This window comes from Capra hircus, chromosome 13, assembly GCF_001704415.2.
Source record: "Capra hircus breed San Clemente chromosome 13, ASM170441v1, whole genome shotgun sequence".
In the NCBI taxonomy this organism is placed as follows: Eukaryota; Metazoa; Chordata; class Mammalia; order Artiodactyla; family Bovidae; genus Capra; species Capra hircus.
The window spans coordinates 3728875-3755300 of record NC_030820.1 but is presented as its reverse complement, the minus strand read 5'-3'; the positions used below and the strand labels follow the sequence as shown (position 1 = coordinate 3755300).

Below are 26426 nucleotides of genomic sequence, written 5' to 3'. Positions count from 1 at the left end.
CTCAATTTAAAAAATGAATTTTTGAACTGTGGCTGAAGGGCAGGGCAAAGAAGAATTTGCTGGTCTCTCGGGCAAAAATGCTTTCTTAAATCATTAGAGACAGGAATTTGAAAAGGTAGCCTTTCTGGGATCCAAATGAAAGGACTGATAAACATATTTTAAATAGTTGGTGTCCTAGAAATCAGTAACAGTTACTTAAAACGATCTGCCCACCGTTTTTTAATGTCTGTTCAAAAATTTTTGTCTGTAAAGGAAGCAGAATTGCTTTGTAGGAATACTTTGCAAAAAAAAAAGAAAAAGTACCACTAGATCCGGCTGGTGGATTTGCCTGCCAAGCAAGGTCGGCCTGGTTGGCTTTGTGAATCCCGTGGGGTTTCTGAGACCCAGGTGTTTGGTCGGAGGGTTCTAGGAAGGCTGGAGGATGGAGGAAGGAAGATGACCGGGGGAGGATTAGGCTTTCTGTTTGTTTTGGTGAGGGTGGGAGCAGGGCAGGTATCCTTCAGAGGCACCCCTTCTCCTACCCACTTGCCTGCTTTTTGTCCGCAAATAGCGTCGCGTTTGAGGATCTGCTCGCGTGGCCTTGAAGTTTAAAGCTGGATCCGTTCTTGGGGGCACCTCCCATCTTCCTCTCCTTATAGTGTGCTTGAAATGCGATCTCTTAAAACAGTGGATTTTGTCGGTCGAGGCCATTCCCGTGACTGTGGCTGTGTGAGAGACTGGCAGTGCTGACGCATCCTTCTTTGTTTTCCTTTTTTATCTTTTTTACAGCTATTTGCCGACAGGGCTGTAGCCCCAAGCATGGGTCTTGCAAACTCCCAGGCGATTGCAGGTAAACAACTTGACTTTTTTTTCCCCCTAATAATTATCCCTTTAATGCAAAAAGAGGACTGACTCTACTGTGAATATGCCTATCTTTCATTGGAGGACAAGAAAACTTGACCAAAAAAAAAATTCAAATAAGCACATCCGAAGCTTATTAAATTATACCAGCTGTCCACTGGAATGTACATGCTTCTCTCTTGGGAAAAAAAAAAAAACTTCTGGGCATAGCGAGTGACTTCATGTATTAACGGTTCTGTAAATTGATAACACGTTGTTATAATCTTCTCCTTCAAGTGCTAATGGACTGTCCGGGACTGGGTTGGTGCTGGGGGCTCTCTCCTCCCCCACCGCCGCGGTGTTCGGTCTCCCGGCCCTCCCCCACTTTTCCCATCAGTAGGGAAAGTGGAGCATTCTTTAGAATGGGATTAGCACGAGCTCCTGGCCCCTTCGCAGGCGGGAGCCGGCCGGTGCTGAGAGGTTAATGGCTGGGCTGGAATCTTGTCAGTTGAGCCTGATGAATGTAGACTTTTGCTGCCGACCTTTGAAGTCTGTTCTTTTATGGCCCGGGACAATGCAAGGAGCCAAACCTAGTCCTCCCCCCGCCGCTTCCCGCTTACAGCTTTTGGAACTTCTTGAAATGTGCATCGGCCCATCTGGGAAAGACTTGTCTCAGGAAGTGCTGTGGGTGTCTGTGGCATTTTGACAGGAGCACCCGCTTTACTCCCCTCCCAAACCTGAAGGCTTAGCAGATTTAACGTGACATTGCATGGGTCCTCCAGACCTGTTGTTTTCGCCCCCAGAGCCACTCCAGTTTAAGCCAAGGGCAGCTCACGAACCCATAGTCTAGAGCAGTGCCTCTCAAACTGCACTCCCTAGGGCTCTTGTGAGGTCTCCATTCTGAGGCGGTGGTGGGGGTCGGGTAGGGGAGGCGGGGAGGTGGCCATGAGTCTCAGCAGTTGCACAAGCCTCCAGTGATGCCGCTGTTGCTGGAGGGACAAACCTCTGTGCTCAGTGTCATTCCTCTAATTAACCGGGGGTGTGTGGAAATGCAGGTTCCGGGGTACCACGCTGCACCCAGATGATCCCACTTCCTCGGCTGGGCCCAGAGATCTGCATTTTGACCGGCCCACCTCAGCCACATGGTTTTGCTGCTCAGAAAGTCTAGAGGACCTCCGTGGTTGCCTGAACCTCAGGGTGCTCCCTGCTGCCTCTGCTCGCCACTGGGAGCACTGAGCTCTGAGGCTTGAGGCTGAAGTGTAGAGCTCAGGGCCACTGAGGTCAAATGGAAGAGGCTGCTCTGAGATGTCTCTGTCCTTGCACTCCAGAGAGGCGGTTATGCTCCAGGAGGCCGAGGGGGTTTGGGGCGGACCCTGCCAGTGGGGGCAGCTGGCGCCGTCAGGGGGAGCAGGCCCTGCTCCTGAAGGGTGCTCACGGGTTCAGAGCAGCCGAGCTCTCGGGCACCCGCCAGGCCTGCGTTGGACTCAGATGACTATCAGCCAGGGGCTGATTTCTGCTCCCGTCATCAGAATAAACACGCCGCTGCCGGGGGGAGGTCCTCCCAGCCAGAACAACAGGCTTTGTCTCCAGAGCTGAGCCCTTCCTCTCTCAAAGTCTCCCTCCCACTCCTGCCTGGACACGCAGGCCCTTTCTGACTGAAGGTGTGACTTTCCCACACGGTATTTGCATAGCCTCCCACCCAGCTCCTTCCCTTTCCCTTGAAAGAAAAATGAAAACAGAACCTTCTCGAGGCCCGAGGAAGTTCTGATCGGCCCGGCTGCTCACGTAGCTGGATGGCCCGCGACCTGTAAGTGGCCCTCTGGATGGTGGCCGAGAAGGGTGTGTTTTTGCTCTGTTTCCTCCACATGAGAGAACCTGCCTGCCTCTCTTGCTCCCCAGGCGACCTGGGTTCCTTTTCCTGGACGCACGGTCTTGCTTCATTGCGAGCCTGCCAATAATATCAAACTTAATTGTGAATCATCCTGTGAGGAAAGTCGCTTCAATTTCTCATGAGAACCTTAATCATATATTATTAAACTGGGATAACTTTGTGGATGCCTGTTTTAGGGTCAGTATTTTTATTTGTTTTCTTTTGAAGTCATCCGTGGCCTCTTGTGGTTCCTTTTTTATGCTTGGGGATCCAGTCTCTCATTAATTAAGAGCTGAGGGCAGGTCCTCAGCTGTCTCTTCTTGCATTTTGTTAAGCAAATTGAAGAGGTGTAGCAAACCCTCATTTGGGAGGGAATTGGGGAAAGACAGTGACAAGAATGCTATTTCCAAATCAACTCCCTCTTAATATCTACCTTCTAGGCTAAGAGTATCAAAAGCGTCACCCTGAGCTCCCACCAACTTGAGGGTCCACTTTTAAAGAAATTGGTACCAAAGCATTGACTTTGTTCTTATTTCACTCCATTAAATAGTCATTTGTCATTTAGACTGAAGTTTCATTTCAGATCAACCGGAATCCTGTGTCTGATTTTTAAACCACACATCCTGGTGGTTCTCTGTACTGGGGCGTGGATGGCTTGCTCTTAGAAGTTAGGAAGTGGTTAGTCAGAATTCTCAGGGGCTAAGTTGACTCGCAGCCATGGGTGATTAGCTATTAGCTGGATCCCTATAATTTTCCCATGACGAAGGTTTTTAGCTTGCCTTCAGCTCTCTGGAAGCAGAAAGCCTTTGCATCTTGGGGTGCTTGTTTCCCCAGGTTCAGCTGAGTGGGAAGGGGGAGATGGTTCTGACACGGCTTTCGTGGGCCCACCGTGGAAATGCTTGCCTGTCGCTCTCCCTTGCTCACCCCCCCTTCACTCTGCCAGGGGGGCCCCCTCCCCTCTGCTCCAACCTGTTTGCTGAAGCTGGATTTCTGAGAAGACACAGTTGCAGAGGGCTTGAAACCTGAGGGGAGAGTAGCTGAGCCCTGCCCCAGGTGAAGGTGTGTGCTTCTGGTTTTGTTTGAGGATCAAAGGCACTCTCTGGCCTCCAAAGAGTCCGATTAGTGATGCGCTTATTTACAAAGGAAATGCACCTCCATTCCCCAGTACTGGATAAACTGAGTTGACTTGGTTTTTGCAAAGTGAGAAATAACTGCTATAGAATAAAGAGCATAAGCAGCCACGATGATGGGTCATAGGTCACCCACAGAGCTGGCTCTGAGCACCATCCGCTTTCCTCGCTGTCCCTACAGACATGTGTCCAGAGATCCAACCCCATCTCTGCGAGGAAGGGTGCCCCCTCCCTCCTTGTCCCGTCTCAGGACGCCTTCTTGGGAGGCAGTTTCCTGCCACCCTTGATATCTTGATGCCTTGTTGTGTGCTGGGGTCATGACTTGCTCTGGGACGGACTCCAGTGGAGCTGCGGTGCGTGGCTGCTGTCACTGGAGGGCGAGCCCTCTCGTCCGCCCCCAGGGCTTGATAGATTCCCCACCCTGGGCTCCTGTGGGAACCGAGAAGAGAGAGGGGCTTTGTGCAGGAAGGCCCTGCATGGGCCTCTCCCTAGACAGCCCGCCTTTTGTCGGGAGTCACCTGGGCCTGGGAGGGGCCCTTGGTTCCACTATGAAAATGTTGGTTTAGAGGGAACCCCTGGACGGACCTTGAGCGTCCACCAGGCGGTCACCAGAACTAGCGAGCCTGGGCTTCGAGCGCTTGTGTTTCCCGGCTCGGCTCTCCCCGCCAGCTCTGGAGGGTAAGGGCTGGCGTGCTGTGTGTCCCCAGGTGCCAGTATGGCTGGCAGGGCCTGTACTGCGACAAGTGCATCCCGCACCCCGGCTGCGTCCATGGCACGTGTAACGAGCCCTGGCAGTGCCTCTGCGAGACCAACTGGGGCGGCCAGCTCTGCGACAAAGGTGCGTCCACGCAGGGGCTGGGTTTCCGCTTATTCCGAATCTGCTTGAACTTGCCTTTAACGCTGTGAGTTTGGGTTTATTTCTCTTGGTTTTAGTTTGTAAAGAGGAATGGGTCTTGGAACGCAGAAGATGGGCAGTCTCTCTGATCTTTGAGAGACTTCTTTGGGGTCTTTTTGGCAGATCTCAACTACTGCGGGACCCACCAGCCGTGTCTCAATGGGGGAACTTGTAGCAACACAGGGCCTGACAAATACCAGTGTTCCTGCCCCGAAGGGTACTCCGGGCCCAACTGTGAAATCGGTAAGTGGTCTAGGCACAAAGAGAGCCCCTTCTCTACTTTCTGTCTGCTCAACTCAAATACACTTAGAGACTTGGAAAAGGTGAAACTCTCCTCCGGTGTTAAGACCTGTGCTCCCAGCAGCTCCGTGGCTCTCTGAAACCTCCCTCCAGTTGCTCAAGTGTTTTGGGTGTGGCTGATTGCATTGGGGCGGCGTGTGCAGGGCAGTGACCCATCTCCCAGTTGGAAGCTGGGAGAAAGGTGACCAGAGCTTAGCGAGAAAGATGACTTCCTTTTTCCCCAGACACAGCGAGGTTGGGTCCCACGCTTGCTTTCATTTCTATTTTTTTAAGTATTTATTTATTTTAAATTGATGATTGGTTTACAACATTGGTTTGATTTGTTGATCATACATCAACATGAATTAATATGCTGTACGTGGGATTCCCTGGTGGCTCAGACAGTAAAGCGTCTGCCCGCAATGCGGGAGACCTGGGTTCGATCCCTGGGTCGGGAAGATCCCCTGGAGAAGGAAATGGCAACCCACTCCAGTATTCTTGCCTAGAAAATCCCATGGATGGAGGAGCCTGGTGGGCTGCAGTCCGTGGGTTCGCAGAGTCGGACACGGCTGAGCGACTTTACTTTCACTTTTCTTTCACATGTATTAACACAGGTGTGCATATGTCCTCTGCCTCTTGAATCTCCCTCCCACCCATTTCCACCCCTCTAGGTTATTACAGAGCCCCAGCCTGATCTCTCTGAGTCATTCAGCAAATTCCTGTTGGCTATCTGTTTACACATGTTAGTGTATATGCATCAATTCTTGAACAAGCTCAAGCTGGTGGCCTGGGGGTGGGCTTTGGGTGGGGTGGGTGGGGGGCTCGTGTCCGGTAGCCTCTTGGTGGGCGTCCCATGCTGATGGCCCTCTGGTGTCCGCAGCGGAGCACGCCTGCCTCTCTGATCCCTGCCACAACAGAGGAAGCTGCAAGGAGACCTCCCTGGGGTTCGAGTGTGAGTGTTCTCCGGGCTGGACTGGCCCCACGTGCTCCACGAGTAAGTCCGGGCTTTGACCCATGTCCTTTCTCAGTGTGGGGGGTGGGTGTGTGGTGCGGGCCGCGGATCACGGTGTCAAGATGTGCAGACTATCGAGGCTCCACGTCATCTCAGTGCCGGGTCTGTCTCCGTGGGAGGGGGCAGATGTGCTCCAAGGTCTGAGCTGAGCTTCCGGCCCTGCCCGGGGAAGTCCCCAGGCTCACCTGTCTGAGGCAGCCCCTTAAGTCAGCATGTGCAGCTCTGACGGCGAGAGGCTCCCCGGGAAAGCTGCTCCCTTTGCAGGTGCCCCTGGAGCCCCGCCTCCTCTGGGTTGAATCCTGGGGGCAGTGCTTCTCCTCAAAGCCCTGCAGACGCCACCTGTGGGGGAGGTTGTCACTACTGAAGTTCATCATGGGGACAAACAGTTTCCAAGAGGGACCAGGGCTACCGAGCTACAGATGTGTGGGTCCTACCGTTTGCCTTGGAGGTGGGGAGTCTGTAGTCCTTAACAAGCCCCTGGATTCTTGGGGTGTCGCCAGGCCTGAAGTCCTCTGTCATCTACTCCTGAGAGCAGAAGGCGACACAGTTAAGGACACACCCCTCCAAAGGCCCTGGAGTCCAGTGCAGAAGTGGGAGGTTGGGTACCCCAGGCATGTTATTTTGGGAGAACTTTGTGAGCAGATAAGAATGTGATCTTTTTTTACCAGTGAAGAAAGTTATTTATCCTTACCACTCCTTAGCTACCTCTGAGCTGCCATGAAACTTTTCTTTAGAAATAAAGGTGGGCAGAGATGCTGTCCCAAATTACCAAGGGCTGACGCCCAGGAATCCAGCTGGCTCTCCGCCTGCTTAGGTCGGGGATTAGATGAACTGGGCCAGTGGGGGATTTAAAGCTAAAATCGGGCCTTACCGTCATCGTGGCTGTCACTTCAGGTGCCTGGCTCTTAAGTGAAGGTCCCTCATGTGAGGGGTGGTAAACTACCTGATTGTCAAGTGGACTGAGATTAAGTTGCCAACCCTCTCCTCTCTCTGTCGAACAGACATTGATGACTGTTCTCCAAATAACTGTTCCCACGGGGGCACCTGCCAGGACTTGGTTAACGGATTTAAGTGCGTGTGCCCGCCCCAGTGGACTGGCAAAACGTGCCAGCTAGGTAAGAGAACTCCTGCACCAGGGTTAGCGTGAGTCCTCCAAGCTGTTAGGGAAGATGCATGTGACCGGCGGTGCCAGTTCACGCGCCGTCCCTCCCGAGAAGTCATTTATTATCAAGGGTCGCGCCAGCAAGCCTGGGAGAAATCACTCGTATGCAAATAGCCTGGCTTTTGGAGGCCCTGTGGGAAAGTCGTGGGATTCCTCGAACCATGTCAATCGTCTGTCCGAGAAGTGTTCAGCTGGGTTCCAAATGGGGATGATCTCATGAGGAATGAGCTGTCTGCATTCTTTCTGCCACTTTTAAATCCCAGCAACTAGGCTGCGCTGGGTTCTGCACAGAAGTGCCTGGTGCTTTGTGCCCTGTGGTTGGGGGCTGGCTGTTCACAGCAGCTGGGAAGTGATCAGTCAGCGTGCCTTATTGGATCATGGCTAGGAGGATTCAGATGTTCCAGATAGTATCTCTTATTTATCGAGCTTATTGAAATGTCTCACTTCAGACAAACTATTGGTGGCTTCTTTTGTGGGTGTGGGAGGGTTGGGGTTGGGGGTAGAACCCCATTTCTCACTGTTCATCCTCTTCCTTTCAGATGCAAATGAATGCGAGGCCAAACCTTGTGTAAATGCCAGATCCTGCAAGAATCTGATTGCCAGCTACTACTGCGATTGCCTCCCAGGCTGGATGGGTCAAAACTGTGACATAAGTGAGTGATGTTCTCAGCACTTTGACTTTCCTGACGCCAGGGTGTTGACGCTGTTGGCCAGCTACCTATAGTTAGGCTCTAGGTTTAAGACTTGAGGAGCAGAAGGAAAACCTTATAGAGGGAATGTTTTTGGAGAGGGAGTGATCGGTGAAAACATACTTGTTATCAGGCTCATTAGCGGGTAAAACAGCCGTACACTGATAAGGTGGTTAAAACAATGATGTGAAGTTACAGTAGCTCAGTCTGGAAGAATTAGGGAGTGTTCCCACCCAGTAATAACCTTATCTCACGGGAAGCACACAGGAAATCTGATTGGAGGTTTTTAATCTGTCCTGAGAGGAGAAGGCTTTTCAATTAAGCCCAATTTCAATGTAAATTGCCCCTCTGACGTGATGGCTTGTTTATTTTTTAGATATTAATGACTGCGTTGGCCAGTGTCAGAATGATGCCTCCTGTCGGGTATGTAAACCTTTGCTTCAGTCAAAACCTTACTGATTGACAACAAGCCTAAAGATTGATGGGACCCCTGGAAAGCTCTGTCCCTGGGGGATTTTAAACTGCAGATGAAAAGTGAGGCTCTGGACGCTTCACCCGGGCTCATGTTACCCCAGCCTCCCTCCCGGGGATCATCTTGACGACATGCACGTAGAAAGTCCTCTCTCACGTTTGGAGAGGCGTGGCCTCTCTTTCAGTGAATCAGCTGAACCAAAACAGTCACGCTGAACCACCGAAGCCCTGTGTTTGTGCAGCACCTAGAAAAAAATGCATGTGTTTCTCCCCCTCCTTCTCCTCCTCCAGGATTTGGTTAACGGTTATCGCTGTATCTGTCCACCTGGCTATGCAGGTGATCACTGTGAGACAGACATCGATGAGTGTGCCAGCAACCCCTGTCTCAACGGGGGTCACTGTCAGAACGAAATCAACAGATTCCAGTGTCTGTGTCCCACTGGTTTCTCTGGAAACCTCTGTCAGGTGAGCCAGGCTGGAGTGCGAATGGCCAGGTTTTCACAGATGTCTCCTCCTCTGCCTCCATCTTCCGACTGTCTGGAGTCTCCTCCTGACTAGGATCTCTGCGAGATAAGCCGTGAAAGGAGACTGATGAGTGATTGTCTTCCGGGTGTCTATTGATTTCTTTATTTTTCACTGGAGGATAATTGCTGTGCGATGTTGTGTCTTCCATGCAACAGCGTGAATCTGCCATAAGGACACACGTGTCCTCTCCCTCGTGAACCTCCCTCCCGGCCCCCCACCAGCCTGTCAGTTTCTTTTTGTCAGTTTCATCCCAGACCCAGCGCTCTCCCACTCTGCCCTGCTTTTTCAAATGCTTACCTGGACAGTGTCTAGGACACAGCTATAAATACTGCTGTGTGTCCTCCTGACGGAAGCAGTTGAAAGGGTCACATTCTGGGGGCCGCTGCCCCAGAGGAGTCATAATCACGCCTTTGTTTTACTTTGTTCCCTGCCTGATCCCTGGTCCCACAGCTGGACATCGACTATTGTGAGCCCAATCCCTGCCAAAACGGCGCCCAGTGCTACAACCGTGCCAGTGACTATTTCTGCAAGTGTCCTGAGGACTATGAAGGCAAGAACTGCTCCCACCTTAAAGACCACTGCCGCACCACCCCCTGCGAAGGTAGCGCCCGCCCCGCTGAACGCTGGCTCCTCTGCGAAGCTCCTCCTCCTCTCTGGCCATTTGTCACTGCCCTGGGACACTCGAGGCGGGTGTAGATTGATAGTCCCTTTGGAGGGAAGCCAGAACACGTGGAAACAATCTACCCAGGCTGCCAGTGGAGGGGCCATGCCTGCAAGTAGCCTGGGGAGAGAAGGAAATTCATTTAGCATCCCATCCTGGGACGGGCTGGTCTGCAAGCAGAGACTTTCCCTGGGGCACCCACTTCAGCAAAGCCTTCTGCCTTGGTGGTCTCTGTACCAGCACATACCAAAGCCTCAGGCCACGTGTGGTTCAGGGCATTTAGAGAGCGATCGGGGCAAGTAGAAACCCTGATTTACCTAACCTTAATTCACTTAGATGTAACTAGCACCTGTGGCTGTGTGAGATGGCTCAGCCCATAGGTTCTGTAAGTCCGTCCTGCAGCCGTGCGTGCCCCTGAGTGGAGGGGAAAGCCGTTCCTCCTCGTCAGTCAGCTTCCAGCAGAGCTGGCGGATGTAGCAGGAAGGGTGGACAGGGCCTGCATGCATGAGCTGCTCGGCTCCACAGGGAGAAAATGCCTCAAAAAAAAAACTACTCTCCTGTGCGTGGAGGGTCGGCTTTGCCTGCCACAGCGCATGCAGCACATGGCCATCCTGGCCCCCGAGGCGCCTTGTGGCACTCGCCTCTGGGAGAGCCGGCGGCCTGGGTCCTGGGCTCGGGGGCGCGGGTCCCTGGCGGGGCGCTGAGCCCGGGCCTGCCTTGCAGTGATTGACAGCTGCACCGTGGCTATGGCCTCCAATGACACGCCGGAAGGGGTGCGATACATTTCCTCCAATGTCTGCGGCCCCCACGGGAGGTGCAAGAGCCAGTCGGGAGGCAAGTTCACCTGTGACTGTAACAAAGGCTTCACCGGAACGTACTGCCATGAAAGTAAGACCGCGTGGCGTCCGGGCCGGGGGCGAGCACCCTCCCTGCCTGGCCTAGCCGTGGGGGTGGGCGTGGGGTCTGGATCTTTGTAGGCGAGAGCAGCCCAGGGGTGCCGTCCAGGATCCAAGACCGAGGTGGTGCTTACCTGAGATCACCGATGCCCCTGGGGTCTCTAGCACATCTGTTTCAGAAGGTTCTGAAACCTTCGTAGGTAGGGTGGTCCTCCTTCCCCAGCCGTTTCCTCCTGACTCTCCCTGAGGAGCTTCGTGTGAGGATGTCCAGTAGAATGGACAGGTTGCCCTTTGGAGGCCCCTGCTTCCCCAGCTGCTGTCAGGTTCCAGGACGGTCCTGATGGAGTGCAGTGTGGTGGTGCCGGGTGGCTCTTCTCGGGAGGAGCTGGAAACGCCTGGGAGAGTGCTGGTGGTGGCATCGCTCGTCCTGCATTCACCCAGGTTTTATGTCCCCTCCTTCCGCAGACATTAACGACTGTGAGAGCAACCCCTGTAGAAACGGCGGCACCTGCATCGATGGCGTCAACTCCTACGCGTGCATCTGCAGCGGCGGCTGGGAGGGCGCCCACTGCGAGACCAGTGCGTCGGGCTCCCTGGGGATGGCAGCGCTGGGGGTGGGGGGCAGAGGCAGCCCAGCAGGCCTTTCCTTTTAGTGAGAATGTCTGGAAGCAAGGCCCCAGCAACTCCTGCCCTGGGACGGGAGAGCCTGTGTGCTGTTAGCATTCGGTGGTGCTCATGCCAGCCCGCGGGAGGGAGCTTCTGTGGAGATGCTTTGAGAATTAGCCCCTGGAATTAGCATGCTTGACATCCTGGCTTACAAAGAAAGGGGTCATCTTTTCCGCCCATCCTGAGTTTAACTTCCATGACTTGTCCCGGGCTCCTTTATTCCTGGGAAAGGCTGCCCCTGCTTAAGTCCCAGCTTGGCTGTGCTGGTTTTTGAACTGGGAGTGGAAAATGGGATGAAGGTGGAGAGACGTGCCTCTTACACGTCGTGGGGCGTTGAAAGGCCTGGGAGTGTCTTCAGCTGGGTGTCTACTCTCACTGCAGACATTAACGACTGCAGCCAGAACCCCTGCCACAACGGAGGCTCCTGTCGCGACTTGGTCAGTGACTTTTACTGCGACTGTAAAAACGGGTGGAAAGGCAAGACGTGCCACTCACGTAAGTGGGGGCCGGCGGGGACCCTGGCCTGTGTCGGGGGCAGGGAGGGCAGCCCGGGCTCACACCAATCTCCGCGTGCAGGTGACAGCCAGTGTGATGAGGCCACATGCAATAACGGTGGCACCTGCTATGATGAAGGGGACGCTTTCAAGTGCATGTGCCCGGGAGGCTGGGAAGGCACGACCTGCAACATAGGTATGTTCCGCCCCCACGGGTGCAGTGCGCGCAGGGCATCCGAGTGCCTGGGACCGCCCTGCAGGGCCTGTGTTTTGTCCGTCGCGAGGTCTCTGGAGCCTCAGGGAGCGTGGTCTTGTCTGCTCTTGTCTCACAGCCCGGAACAGCAGTTGCCTGCCCAGCCCCTGCCACAATGGGGGCACCTGCGTGGTCAACGGCGAGTCCTTCACGTGTGTCTGCAAGGAAGGCTGGGAGGGGCCCATCTGCACACAGAGTGAGTGTCCCCCCGACCCCGAGCTCTGCAAGGGCCCGTCCTGACCCCTGGGGCTGGCGATGGAAACCAGAAGCAGAGCTATGTGATGGCTCCGTGCACAGCACCTGGGCCTGTTCTAAGGCCTTGATGGGAGGCAGCCCTGCCCTGGGCATGAGAAAGTCACCCACGAGATAAGTGGACACAGATGGCGGCTTGCTTTCTGGCTCTGGTCTGACCAAGAGCCATTCTCACAGCCCCCTTCCCGGGGCCTCTTCCTGTGTACAAGTGTCCCATGGTGACTGCAGCAAAGTGTGATGTGGGCCTGGTTCCAATTGAGCAGGGGTCTTAAGCTCCTCCTGCTGGCGTTAATGACAGCCTTATCATTTGGGTATTGTGGAAATCACGGGTGCTTTCACTTAGGGCTAAGAAGGCTTCGCTGTTAAGTTTTTGAATTTTTTTTTTTTTTTTTTACTTTGCAGACACCAATGACTGCAGTCCTCATCCCTGGTAAGCATAGCGCCTTGTTATGCAGGCACTTGTTGGCTGTGACAGGTGTGGGCCTCTCCTGGGCCTCCTGTGTAAAATCCAGCTTCTGATTCAGGAGGGCTGGGGGTTGCTGCAGATTCCTTCTTTCCGACAAACTCCCAGGCAGTGCCCATCACTCCAGTCTGTGGGCCACACTTCAGTCAGATGGTATCTGCGTTTAGAGCAGTGATGCTCAGACTTGGCCGTACACAGGAATCACCGGGGAGGGTTTAGTGCCTGGGACGCGACTGGAGCTCCTGCAACCAGGAATTGTCAATTGGACACTCTGGGGGTGGGACCCAGGCACTGGTGCCTGTGGGCAGGGCTGAGAGCTGCCCATCATAACCGGCGTGGGGCCACCCTTGGCGGGGGGAGTGGCAGACAGGGCGGTGGTAACCAAGTGGCCTTTGTTTTCGTAGTTATAACAGTGGCACATGCGTGGATGGTGAGAACTGGTACCGCTGTGAATGCGCCCCCGGCTTCGCTGGGCCCGACTGCAGAATAAGTAAGGACCACCTCTGACTGGTATCTCCCCAACCCTTAGTCTAAGAGTTTTCCTCTCTAAAACAGTTATGGCCATGGTTCTAAGTAGCCTTGACAATTAGTCTCCTGCTTCCAGCTGGGAGTAAGATGCCCCTGCCTGGACTCTCCCTCCCACGTGCCGGCTGGACTCTCCCTCCCACGTGCCTGCTGGACTTTCCCTGGGGCGCACAGCCCCCCTCGCTCCTGGGGAGAGAGCCTCAGCCACAGCATCTGATGGTTAATTTACTCTGAGGCTCTAAGAAAAGAGTGCTTCTCCTGTGGTCGCATGAAGCGATGGGCAAGGATGCATAGCCCCAGACCTCAGCCACAGGAAGGGCTGAGGCTGTGGTTTCCAAGGCTTGATCAGGCCCCACTGAAATGAGTCAAACAAAATGAGGTCAGGAAATCCAGTTTTTTTAGGAAGTTTAAAGTTTATTCTGAGCCTTTTCCCTACTTTTTTACATGCCCTTTCTTTCGCCAAAAAAAAAAAGTGATAGATCAGTTATGCTTCTTTGTGGATGTTCTCATCCCTCAATAATTATTTAAACTTTTAAACTGGTCCTCCTTGAGGTCCTCAAGTCTGGATCTTCAAGAACTACTAGGTGGGGGAAAGAAAAGTGAAAGTGAAGTCACTCAGTTGTAACCAACTCTTTGTGACCCCATGGACTGTAGCCCACCAGGCCCCTCCATCCATGGGATTCTCCAGGCAGAAATACTGGAGTGGGTTGCCATTGCCTTCTCCAGGGGGTCTTCCCGACCCAGGAATCAAACCCGCATCTCCAGCACTGCAGGCAGACTCTACTGTCTGAGCCACCAGGGGCTCCACTGGGTGGGGGCTTTGTGTCTATTTCATGTTTCTGAATCAAGGATTGGCAGATTATGGCCTGGGGGCCAAATCTGGCCCACTGCCTGTTTTTGTAAATAAAGTTTTATTGACCCACAGCCACACTCTTGTTTATGTACTGTCAAGGGTTGTTTTCATGCTGCAAGAGTTGAGCAGTTGTAACAGAGACCACATGGCCCGCAAAGCCTAAGATATACTTGCTAGCTGACCCTTTATCAAGATCTTTGCTGGCCTCTGTTCTCTAAATTACACTATCAGAAAAGGAGCATTTAATTAAAAATTGCTTTTTCCCCGAATGAGAAATTCTCAGCTGTTAGAAGTCAGGCGTGGTGACCCTTGGGAGGCCGTGACCGGAGACTTAGGCAGTACTGATGTCGTTTCTTCATTTGGGTGCTGGTCACATGGTGAAAAGGCACTCGGCCTATACTTAGACCCACAGATCTTGTCCGTGTGTTTCGTCAGAAAAGCATTGGTGCCCCCGTTGGAGCCTAAGCTTGAACTCCATCTCTCCTAGACATCAACGAGTGCCAGTCTTCCCCTTGTGCCTTCGGGGCGACCTGTGTGGATGAGATCGATGGTTACCGCTGTATCTGCCCCCCAGGGCACAGCGGTGCCAAGTGCCAGGAAGGTATGTGGGCCAGGTCCTGCTGCCATGGGTCCCCTGGGCTGAGTGGGCATTGCAGCCACCTTTTCAACTGTTCATGTGTGGACACTGTGCTCAGGGAGAGAATACAGAGGGCACGTCTGCTGGAGACACCCAGGACCGGGAAACCTGAAGGTCCTTTGAAAGCAGAGTCACTGTTAGTTTTAGCCAGCTTTTGTTACCATTATGCTCTGTAATAATCCTCCCCAACCTCTGTGCCTACAGCAGGCAGTTGTGATGTTAGTGGGCACACAGGGCAAGCAGAGTGATGGATGCCTCGTGCTGGGCACCCAGTTCTGTTCTGTGTGCCACCCCACCCTTTTTGGATCGGCACTGTACCCAGGGCGTGTCCTTTTCCTGGCAGACGGCGGGCTTTCAAGGGGCCAAGCTCACTCCCAGGGGGAGATTCCGCTCACTTCTGTCCCTGGACGCTGCACTGATCGTAGCTGGTTGCGTGGCCAGGTGCAGGGCCCGCTGAGGGGGGAAGAATGCTTGCCCGCTGAGAGCAGCTGCGCTGTCACGGGGCAAAGGGCGACGGGCCTCAGCATCTTCTGCTGGGCAGGGAGTGAAGAGTCAGGAGGACGGTCCACAGAAAGGGCAGCTCCTGCCACTCACGGGTCCCCGCCTCAGTTTCAGGGAGGTCGTGCGTCACCATGGGGAGCGTGATACCCGACGGGGCCAGGTGGGACGCCGACTGCAATGCCTGCCAGTGCCTGGACGGGAGGGTCGCCTGCTCCAAGGTAGGCACGGCCTGGCCGCCCTCATCCCGGGGCTGCGCGGACCGCCGCCGGGCGCCTCCTGAGCTGCGCTCCGTCTGCCCCTGCAGGTGTGGTGTGGCCCCCGCCCTTGCTCACTGCACAGAGGGCACAGTGAGTGCCCCAGTGGGCAGAGCTGCGTGCCCATCCTGGACACCCAGTGCTTCGTGCACCCCTGCACTGGGGTGGGTGAGTGCCGGTCCTCAAGCCTCCAGCCCGTGAAGACCAAGTGCGAATCTGACCCCTACTACCAGGACAACTGCGCCAACATCACGTTCACCTTCAACAAGGAGATGATGTCGCCGGTATGGAACACTTCTGGCTGGCTCTGGAGAGGTGGGGTGTGTCCGCTTGCCCTAAAGCAGAGACATCACGAGCTCGATCTCTTCCTTAGCCTGGATTCTTGTCCTTCACCCAAGCTCAGCTTGCACGCAGCCTCCCTTTCAAGTAAACAGCAGTCTTTTTCTGTTCCACTCCCTTACACACGTGTGGATTTTAAAATATCATTCTAGGGTCTCACCACGGAGCATATTTGCAGTGAACTGCGGAATTTGAATATTTTGAAGAACGTTTCTGCCGAATATTCGCTTTACGTAGCTTGCGAGCCTTCCCCTTCTGCAAACAATGAAATGCATGTGGCCATTGTGAGTATGAGACCCATTCACGCCTAGTCGTTTCACTGGAAGTAGCCCAGAGAGCTCACTTAGCTAGTATCCAGATGAGCAGATACATGGAAGGAGAGCTTGATGTACATGTGTATTAGGAGCTCAGTTGTATCCAACTCTTTTGCAACCCCATGGACCATAGCGTACCAGGCTCCTCTGTCCATAGGATTCCCTAAGCAGGAATAATGGAGTGGGTTGCCATTCCCTTCTCCAGGAGATCTTCCCAGCCCAGAAATCCCCAGCTGGGTCCTCCCCCACTGTAAACAGATTCTTTCTTGTCTGAGCCGCCAGGGAATGGCATACATGTATGGTCAAATAATTTTGAGTAAAAGTGACTGGTGAGCAACTCTGACCCCTGTGTCTGATGCTTCCTTTTCCAGTCTGCTGAAGACATCCGGGACGATGGAAACCCTATCAAGGAGATCACCGACAAAATCATAAATCTCGTCAGTAAACGTGATGGGAACAGCTCGCTGATTGCTGCCGTTTCGGAAGTCAGAGTTCAGAGGCGTCCTCTGAAGAGCAAAACAGGTAGGTGGTGGGGTCAGGGTCCCTTTCTGTGAGGACCATCCTGTCCAGCTCATCCATAAGACCAGCACAACCTGCATCCAGGGAAACCCCAGGCAGGAAGTTAGCTGCTGATTCCCTGTTCAAGGATCCCCATTTTTAACTAGCAAGAAGACAGAGGCCGGCTGACGTGACAGGATCCCACGGCTGTGGGCAGAGGTGGCCTGACTTGTCCCTTGCCTGCCGGCTGCCTCTGGCTGCAGGCACCGCTCGGGCAGAGTGTTGCCGTACCCTGAGTATGCATCTTCGTGGAGTGTGCTTGTGCTCCGGGGTTGGGGAACAGTCCATCCTAAGCGCGGCTTTGATGAATGGCTCAGTGGCCCTGCAGGGCAGCCGGAGTGCCCCGGGGGATCCCTGGAGCACCACTGTGCTATAGCTGGCACGGGACCCCCGGGGGCATTGGAGCCATGCGTCCCAGGGCCCTCTTTCTGATGATTCTGAGAACCACTCATCTCATGAGCTGTCTCAGTAGCCAGACGCCCCTCCCCACACAGAAGTGTGCACCCGTATGGGCTGCCGTTTTCCCCGGTCTCTCCGGGGAGGCCGGCAGGGTCTCTGAGGACGCCGGGAGGGACGATGCGGGTGGGGAAGGGGCTGGGGCCACGGTGTGGTTCACCGGGCGCCCCGCCGCCGCCCTGCCGTGCAGATTTCCTGGTGCCGCTGCTGAGCTCTGTGCTGACCGTGGCCTGGGTCTGCTGCCTGGTGACCGCCTTCTACTGGTGCGTGCGCAAGCGCCGGAAGCCGGGCAGCCACGCGCGGGCCGCTTCCGAGGATAACACCACCAACAACGTGCGCGAGCAGCTGAACCAGATTAAGAACCCCATCGAGAAGCACGGGGCCAACACGGCCCCCGTCAAGGACTACGAGAGCAAGAACTCGAAAATGTCCAAAATAAGGACACACAACTCGGAGGTGGAGGAGGACGACATGGACAAACACCAGCAGAAGGCGCGCTTCGCCAAGCAGGCCACGTACACGCTGGTCGACCGAGAGGAGAAGCCCCCCCATGGCACGCCGGCCAAACACCCCAACTGGACAAACAAACAGGACAACAGAGACCTGGAGAGCGCGCAGAGCCTGAACCGCATGGAGTACATCGTATAGCAGACGGGCGGGCGCCGTCCGAGGGCTGCCGGGGCTCCCGCTGCTGCGGCTGCCCTGTCTGTCATGTTCCGGCCCCATGCTGTCCTGGATGTAGAGCCCCGTGCTAATTTAAGTTCTGACAAGCTGGCTTACACTGGCAACGGTAGTTTCTGTGGTTGGCTGGGTGGCACTGCACCGCGCAGCTATGCAAACACCGGGCCCCCCGCCCCCGCCTGCCCGCACCTCCGGATCAGGCTCCCAGGAGTACGCCCCGCTTCCATTTCTGCCAGATGTCCCGATGGTGATGCAGTCTTAGGATCATAGTTTTTATTTATATTTATTGACTCTTGAGTTGTTTTTGTATATTGGTTTTATGATGACGTCCAAGTAGTTCTGTATTTGAAAAGTGCCTTTGCAGCTCAGAACCACAGCAACTATCACAAATGAGTTTATTATTTATTTTTTTTATTGTATTTCGTTGTTGTTGGGGGAGGGGGGACTTTGATGTCAGCAGTTGCTGGTAAAATGAAGAATTTAAAGAGGAAAAATGTGTCAAAAGTAGAATTTTGTATAGTTATGTAAATAATTCTTTTTTTTATTAATCACTGTGTATATTTGATTTATTAACTTAATAATCAAGAGCCTTAAGACATCATTCCTTTTTATTTATATGTACGTGTTTAGAATTGAAGGTTTTTGATAGCGTTGTAAGCGTATGGCTTTATTTTTTTGAACCTATTTTCTTATTACGTGTTGCCTATAAGCCAAAATTAAGGTGTTTGAAAATAGTTTAAGACAATAGGGTGGCCTTTTGTGCCTGGAATACTGGTGGAATTTTTTTTTTTTCGTACGACGTCAGATATTTAAAACCCCGACTGAGAGGCAGTTTGAGAATTAGTCTAGAACAGGTTTTTTTTTTTTTTTTAAGACTTGAAGAGAGACAGGCAGATGATCTGCTGCCTAGCAGTTTAAGGGAACAAGGTGAGCTATGACTAAACATAGCCAAAACATGAGTGGTTGAAGATCAGTAAACATATCAAATTAATTGTGTGAAGTTGGAAGCACACCAATCTTATTTTGTAAATTCTGATTTCTTTTCACCATTTGTTATGTAAGGCTGATTTGATTTTTTTATCTACTGCATTTAGGGAGTATTCTAATAAGCTAGTTGAATACTTGAACCGTAAAATGTCCAGTAAGATCACTGTTTAGATTTGCCATAGAGTCCACTGCCTGCCTTAAGTGAGGAAATCAAAATGCTATGATGAAGTTTAAGTTCAAAAAGGCTTATTCAAAACTGATTCTGTTAGTTCACCATTGAGACCGTGAAGATCCTTTGTATTGTCCTCTTAGTGTTATACGAACATAAACATGCATCTTTGTGTTGTTCCTGGCAATACATTTGGAAAAGTCATATTTATTAAATTTTTTGTACGAAAACATGGACCAGTGTGGCCTCTTCTGAGCTTACGTAGTTTTGCCCAGCTGTGCCTCTGCCGCTGGCCTGGGTCTGTCTGGTGACCGGGATGCGAGAAGCAGGCTGTACTCCTTGGGGACCCAGAGCAGGAATGGCAAGCCTTTTCAGCCATCACCTTCATCTTAAGTTCTTGAAACCCCTCCCAGAGAGGCTGCTGTGAAGCTGGAGCTGTGAGAGCCCCATCTTCGGGGTCTTGATGCCCTTGTTATTCGACAGCGAGTGTGAATACTGCTTGAATAAACACCACTGGATTAATGGCCTGCAGTGTGGATGTGAATTGTTTTGAGCAACTTTGGGGCGATGCCCACCCCAGTCAGAGGGTTTTCAGTAGCTTGGAATCGGTGCTGAGGGATTAGGAGGGAGGCTGGATGCTTTCTCTTCCTCTCTGGCTACTTGGATGAATAGGACTGTCCTGGCGTCCCTGCGGACCACACCCTCGAGGCTTCTGTGCATGCTCCTGCCTCCAGGCTGGCCTCCAGGAGGGGGTGATGCCAGGCCCTGGGAGTGAGGGCCCGTCTCACCGCTCATCACCTTGCTCCCGGTGGAGAGCCAGCACCAGCCTCCCTCTCAGTCATGCCTGGGAGCTGGCACTGGGCTGTCCCGCCGGTGACGGGCAGGAGAGCCATGGGCAACAGGCGTGCCCACGTGGTGTCGGGGTGTGTGGGGGGGCTTTGCTTCTGGCACCTCTGCGTGGAGGGTGAGCCGCCAGTGATGGGCTTGTGGACAGCTTCCAGCAGCTTCAGGGAGCTGCCAGGAGCGCCCTCCTCTACGCAGGAAGCGCCAGCTTGCCCTCCTCCCAGCCGTGGCTCTCCGGTTGTGCACCCCATCCAGTCTTCGTGGTGCATGTCCAACTGGCGCACCAGGCTAAGCGGAGGAAAAGCCATGCGGGTGTTGATCTTGCTTCATTCTTGGGACCCTTCTCTTTCTACCAGGTTAGGAGCTATGTCCCGGCGGGTGTCGTGGTTAAGAACGGATGGCAGGTTGAGGCATCCTGTTCCTTGTGCATGGTCGGGGGCGGGGACGGAATTCTGGCTCACCAGGGAGGCGGCACCAAGGACAAGCGCCGAGATGAGCCTGGTTCCCGACGGCTCCTCATTCCAGTGTGGCTCTTGGTGGGGTGGGGTGGTCCCCGTGACGGCTCCCCGTCCTGGCATGGCTCTCTGCGGGGTGGGGTCAGAGGGAGGAGCAGATCGACCAGCAGGACCAAATCTGAACGCCAACACTGCCTTGCTCTGGTGGTTTGTAAACTTGGATTCTGCAGGACCCCCAAAGTCCCTGGGCAGTTGCCAGAGGCTTGTGTGCCAAGAAAAAAGTTTGATGACCTCTGCAATCCTTTGTTCTAAGAGACGAGTGATCTTGAGATTGTTATTTCAAGGAGCCATCTACGCAGGACATGCTGGGTGGTGGAAAGGAGGAGACAGGCTCATCTGGACACAGTTCAAAGCCAGGACCTTGGTTGTTAAGGGTGGTTGTCACCTTTCTTCAGATAGCAGGCATCCTGCACTGGAGTCCTGGTTGTCCTAGAGGCAGGAAAGTGCAAGAGCCCCAGAACCTTCCCCCACCTCCCCGCTCCCGGAAAGCTCTGTGCCTCCTATAATCAGGCCCTGGAAAGAATTTTCCAATCAGAAACGTGATGAACTAGAATTCCAACATTAGTACATATATACCATGAAACTCCAGGAAAACAGCAGCTCACAGCTGGTTGCTTTAGGATGGGAAACTGTCCTGGGATTCTAGATGTATATATACAGTGTAGACTTAGAACAGAAAAGGGAGTATATAGCTTGACTAAAAGTCAGGTGAGACTGGGTGATGAGCAGAGAAGCAGACTTGCAAAAGTGTTTCTCTTAAATGCAGAATCCCAGGCCTGGCCCCTGACTTGCAAGCCGGGCCTGGGAACCTATAGTTTTCAAGAAGCTATCCCCTCTTCCCCCCAGCCTCCCCAGCTTAGGTATGGCAGACTTTGAAAACAGCTTCACCAAAGTATTCAAGCTCTTCCGTTAATTACAAGGTTTTTCCTCCTTGTTAAACTGAATTAAGCAGTCTGGAAGCCAGTTTGTTGCTCAATTGCCACCTGACATCATTTTTAAGTAAATCAATTACACTACCCCTTGAGCAAGTTGTGGTGTAAGCGCTTCATTTTATTGGCTGATCTGAGGGGTCAGTGAGTCAAAGTTAACTTATTTGGTAATCTTTCTTAGGTGGCAAAGAGCCCAAGGAATAAGCCTGTGGGTTTGCCACATTTCCGAACAGCATACACCTGTCGACCCTAAAGTGAGTGAGTGTGTGTGTCGAACAACCAGTTGCTTTTAAAGAAAAAATACAAAACTCCTATTGGCCTGCAGAGGTTTGCAACTCAAGCTGAGCGAGGTTCTAGCACTTCCGCTTCCATGGAGGCTTGCTTTCTTGCCTCTGCTGGGAATGAGGAGCAGGAGTCAGAGGTTCCGGCGCTGGGAAGACGCACCAGCGCTGGGTTATGGGAAGCCTCCTCCTGCTAATGTGTATTTATACTTTGTAAGCTCTGATTCATCTGAGCCTTGAAACAGAAATCTGCTTCCTGAGGTTCTGTTTTTAAATAGATAGTTTGCAAAAACAACAATTATTTTTCTTAACATTTTTTTTCCATCCCACAAGCAGCTAAACATCCCGACTCAGGCTATGTCAGGCTCCAGCTATGCCAACAGACAGCTTGGTTATCAGAAGTAGAAGGGTGCCCCAGGGCAGTGCTGTGGGGTTCTGGCCCCAGAAGTCTTAAAAACAGAGTTCAGAAACCATCAGGGCAGTCATGTTGTGTCACTTTATGTCCATGAGATATTCCTGGGTCTATTAAGAATAAAGAACTTCCCCTTGTGAACAACTAACTGCCTTGCAGTGGTGGTTAATGGCAAGTGGGGGTGATGGTTGCAGGGCTCGGGTGCCGCCGCCTGGCACAGAAGGGCCTGCACACAGCGTGGCAACCTCTTGAGATGGTGTCACAAGGGTGTGGCTCCCCCGCTTTGGACAGGAATTCTACCTGTGTGACTTGCTCTTGCATGCCAGGCACAGCCTCCTGGCTTAGACTGTGTTTCTTTCAAGTCCTGGGCAGCTTTTACAAGCCTTAAATTATGTATCATGATGCATAGGTCCAGTAGTAACCTGTGATAGGCAAGTTGGGGAAATTAACTTGGCGAGTAAAGGCTCTAAAGTCCAATAAGAACCTTGAATCGAGGCCTGCCCACTGCCCTACCGGGCCCCCCCACCCTCCACGCCTCCCCCGCCACTCCCCACATCAGGGCACCCAGGAGCTGAATTACCCAGAGGGCGAAAGCAGATGCTGGCAACAGCTTTTTTTAAAAGGGACCCTCTCCTGGCAGGGCCAGCGGGGCTCCTCCTCCATCCCAGGGGAACACGAGCTGGCAGCTGGCTTCCTAATGATAGATCCGCACCCAGACGGGTTGGCCCCAGCTCTGTTTTCCACCTGAAGAGGGAAAAGCTGCTTTACTTCAGCCTTTCTCAGAAAAGTGCAGCTGAAAAGCCTTCATGGGAGACTCACTGGATATTAGCGCAATCGGAGACCTTCCCAAGCAAAGGATCCGCCCTTCCTTACTTTCCCAGGTGGGAAAACTGGGACCTAGAGAGGATCAGGGACCTGTTCCAGGTCACACCGAGTCAGCAAGAATTAGGACTAGAATCTGGGGCTCCTGCCAGCTGGGTTGCTGTGTTTTCGGCGTCTTCTGGGGATTTGTCAGGTTTATCTCCAGAATCTGCCCTTAATGTGATTGTCAAAGATGCAGACTTGGGAAGTGAGCAAGGAACCAAAATGAAGGCACAGGATGCCACCACAAAGTCAGTGTGACCATCCGAGCTTTGCCTGCTCCAGACTCTGCCTAGAAACGGACAGCTTTACGACCCCACGAACAATGCACATTCCCCAAAGCAAAGGCAGACCTGGCCCCGCTCCTTTGGAGGCGAGTCCCTTGTTCTTGGCCAGCTTAGGATTTCCTTTTGAGTTTCTGCTTCACGGAATTAGAAAATGAATCGCAGGAAAAGAGGGTGAGAAAGGAAAGCAAGCGACAGCCGCCTACATCCTGCCCCTCCCTCTGCGTTGCACGCACAGGCGCACCTCACTGGGTTTTCAAGAGGGTCCTATCGCGGCAGCTGGGAGGGGCGGGCGGGGTCAGGTGACTGCCACTGCAGCAGGCCTGCGCTCACACCCCCTCCACCATGCTTGCCTCCAGGGCAGGCTATAGAGCAAACAGCACCCGAGCAGTTAAAGGACTAAACTCCCAGGCGGCTGAACGTGATGCCATCCATGGCCAGGGCCAGCACAGACACATTCGGGGATTCCCGGAACCGCCCGTGGGCCACTGGTTTCCTCCACGTCTCCCCACCCGCCGAGGAGGGGCAGGAGCGGATCCCACGTCTTCAACCTGTTGCTCATGCTGGGGAGCCCAGAATTATGCGCTTTATGCTAAAGTTTCCTATGCGCCAAGGCACTCTCGAGGACCCATTTAGGAAAACTCCGTCCTGGAGACAGAAATGTACAACCCCCAAGTTGAGGATGATGACAGTCAGATATCCTCGGGGCCTCTCTGGCTTGGCAGGACGGTTTCTGGAAGTGTTTTTGAAAGAATCCAAGGCAGCACCAATCAGAAAGGAAGAGCACAAATGTGAAACAGCAACAGGTTTGCACAAAACTAAGGACGAAAGTGGCCAAGACATAAAAGAAAAAGAGTATGGGGGTGGGGCGCTGAGCGAGGCCGCCCACATCCCTCAGCTGTGTCCATGCCTGGTATCTTTACGTTTGCTTACTGTGAGTTCTTGACCCAACATCGGTGAAAAAGCCTGAACAGAAGGCAAACTGATGCAGTTACTATGGAAAACAGTCTGGAGGTTCCTTAAACAACTGAAAACAGAGCTAACCATATGATCCAGCAATCCTACTCTTGAGCATATATCTGGAAAAGATGAAAACTTGAACTGAAAAAGAGACATGCACCTCAGTGTTGAAAGAGGGGCTTCCCTGGTTGCTCAGATGGTAAATAAAGAATCTGCCTGCAGTGTGGGAGACCTGGGTTTGATCTCTGGGTGGGAAAGATCCCCTGGAGAAGAGCATGGCAACCCACTCCAGTATTCTTGCCTGGATAATTTCATGCACAGAGGAGCCTGGTGGGCTACAGTCCATGGGGTCGCAGAGTCCGACCTGACTGAGCGACTAACACTTTCACATTCAATGTTCATCGCAGCACTATTCAGAACAGCCAAGACATCTGTCCATCAACAGAAGAATGGATAAAGCAGATGTGATATGGAATATTATTCAGCCACAAAAAGAATGAAATATTACCATTTGCAGCAACATGGATGGGTCTAGAGATTATCATACTGAAGTGAAGCCAGACAAAGATAAATATCATATGAGATCACTTATATGGGGAATCTAAAAAACAATAATACAAATCAACTTATTTGCAAAACAGAAACAGACTCACAGCCAGAGGAAAAAAAAATCTTGTGGTTACCAAAGGCAAAAGGGGAGAGGAAGGGATAAATTATTATAAAAGTATGGGATTAAAAGATACATACCACTATATATAGAATAAACAAGGTGTTTACTGTATAGCAAAGGGAACTATATTCAGTATCTTGTGATTATCGGTAAAGCAAAGCATCTGAAGCTGTACACCTGAAACTAACACAGTACAGTAAGTCAGCTGTAGCTAAACTGAAACAGACAGGCCTCCGCTGCGGCCCGATTGGCCGCCCGTCACTTTCGCCTTCTCAGCGACCGAGCCCTGAGCAGTCAGGGCCTGCACTCGGAGCCACACCTCCTTGATTCCCCTGCAGCACTTTCTTCCTTGAGTCCTGGCACCGATATCTCCTGCCTGGGCAGTGTTAGGCTCACACCACTGTGGCTCAGTAGAAGTCACTGGGCTTTGGGGTTTAGACAGGCCTGGATTCTCAGTTCTGCCACTTACTAACTCGTGACAGTTTCCAAAATGCTCTGTGCCTCAGTTTCCTCATCTGCAAAATGATGATAAGAAATGTGTGTCACTTGGTCAGTATTCACAGAAAGGGACGGCAGCAAGAAAGAATGCACTCTGTATTTTTCTAAGTCACATGAGACCAGAATTCGTTAAAACGTGAAGTCCAGCTAGATTTCAATGACTGTCTCCATTCACACTTAAAAAAAAATCTTTTGGCCATACTGCACAATGCGTGGGATCTTAGTTCCCAGACCAGGGATCAAAACCCTTGCCCCCTGCCTTGGCAGCATGGCCTTCTTCTCACTTGGTGGCACTGGACCACCGAGGAAGCCCCTCATTCTCTCCTTTGAACTGCACCTGTGTTAGAGAAGAGCCAAGGGCTGTTGGAACTGGTGGTGGACGGTCCCTAGAGACTCCTAGCCCCTGGTTATTTGACCAAACACTAGTTCATCTTAAAATGCAATGGTTATCCAAGTGGAGATTTAAAAGCAGGGAGTTTTCTCTGGCTGGTTACAGAAGAAGTCAGAGAGATTCAAAATAGGAAAGGGATTCAGCACAAGGGGTTTCTGCATTAGGTCCTCAGAAGAGCCAGAAGATGCTGAGCGCTGCCCCCGGCCAGCCTCCAGCAGACCTAGTACCCGTGTCTCTGACTCCGAGTCATTCCTCCCATGGTGGAGCCGCCTGAGGACGCGTTTCCAGATGCCCCAGGCTCCGCCCAGGCAGGCTCCACCCTGCTCTGCAGGGTCACGGAGCAGAGGGCACGGCAGGAGGCTCACAGGCAAGCATGCGAAGAATACACACAGCAAAGCAAAGCTGCTGTTTCACAAGCCCCTGTCCACACCGGCATCATTTGGGGAAGGTCTTCCAGGCCCCTCCTGCGAGAACACATTCCCAGCTCTGGCCCTGTGTGTCCCATGGAGATTGGAGGTCGTCCTGATTGACCAGCCCCCTCCTCCTTCTGACAGCAGGCACAGACGGATGGGTTGGTCTCAGTCCTCCCAGGCACCCACGGTGGGTTTGGGAACGAGCACTCCACATTCTTCTCACCAGCTGAGCCTGTGGAGGAACTGAAAGGGCTGTAGGAGCCACTGGGCCTAGAAAAATCCCCAGCCAATTCATCGCCTGCTCCTCTGGAGAAGGATCTGTCTGTCTGTCCAACCGCAGATCCAAAGGCAGGTGGAGAGAGGCATGCGGGGCAAGGGAGAGCTGGGGCCGTGCCCGCCGGGGTGTGTCTGTGAGCGTGCCTATGCGTACATGTCCGCTAGTTTGTGTAGTGATGAGTATGTGTCCACAAATGTGTATCCAGGATTGTGTCCGTGTCTGAGTGTGTCCATGAGTGTGACTGTGTAGATGTGTCCATGTTTGTGTGAGTTCATGAATGT

At 52.8% G+C, this 26426-nt stretch overlaps 1 protein-coding gene across 1 annotated transcript in view; it reads left to right on the top strand.

Annotated features, from left to right (window-relative positions):
• Window positions 1-19338, top strand: part of JAG1 (jagged 1) — a 35418-nt gene extending 16080 nt beyond the window's left edge. The window contains exons 5-26 of the mRNA XM_018056924.1: window positions 769-829; window positions 4527-4657; window positions 4838-4957; window positions 5874-5987; window positions 7007-7120; window positions 7707-7820; window positions 8233-8279; window positions 8619-8792; window positions 9303-9453; window positions 10237-10401; window positions 10875-10988; window positions 11457-11570; window positions 11652-11765; window positions 11902-12018; window positions 12477-12504; window positions 12942-13027; window positions 14403-14516; window positions 15162-15271; window positions 15358-15591; window positions 15799-15930; window positions 16332-16482; window positions 17165-19338. Of these exons, the coding sequence (XP_017912413.1) occupies window positions 769-829; window positions 4527-4657; window positions 4838-4957; window positions 5874-5987; window positions 7007-7120; window positions 7707-7820; window positions 8233-8279; window positions 8619-8792; window positions 9303-9453; window positions 10237-10401; window positions 10875-10988; window positions 11457-11570; window positions 11652-11765; window positions 11902-12018; window positions 12477-12504; window positions 12942-13027; window positions 14403-14516; window positions 15162-15271; window positions 15358-15591; window positions 15799-15930; window positions 16332-16482; window positions 17165-17622 (2963 nt within the window). The 3' untranslated portion in view covers window positions 17623-19338. The remainder of the gene's footprint in view (window positions 1-768; window positions 830-4526; window positions 4658-4837; window positions 4958-5873; window positions 5988-7006; window positions 7121-7706; window positions 7821-8232; window positions 8280-8618; window positions 8793-9302; window positions 9454-10236; window positions 10402-10874; window positions 10989-11456; window positions 11571-11651; window positions 11766-11901; window positions 12019-12476; window positions 12505-12941; window positions 13028-14402; window positions 14517-15161; window positions 15272-15357; window positions 15592-15798; window positions 15931-16331; window positions 16483-17164) is intronic.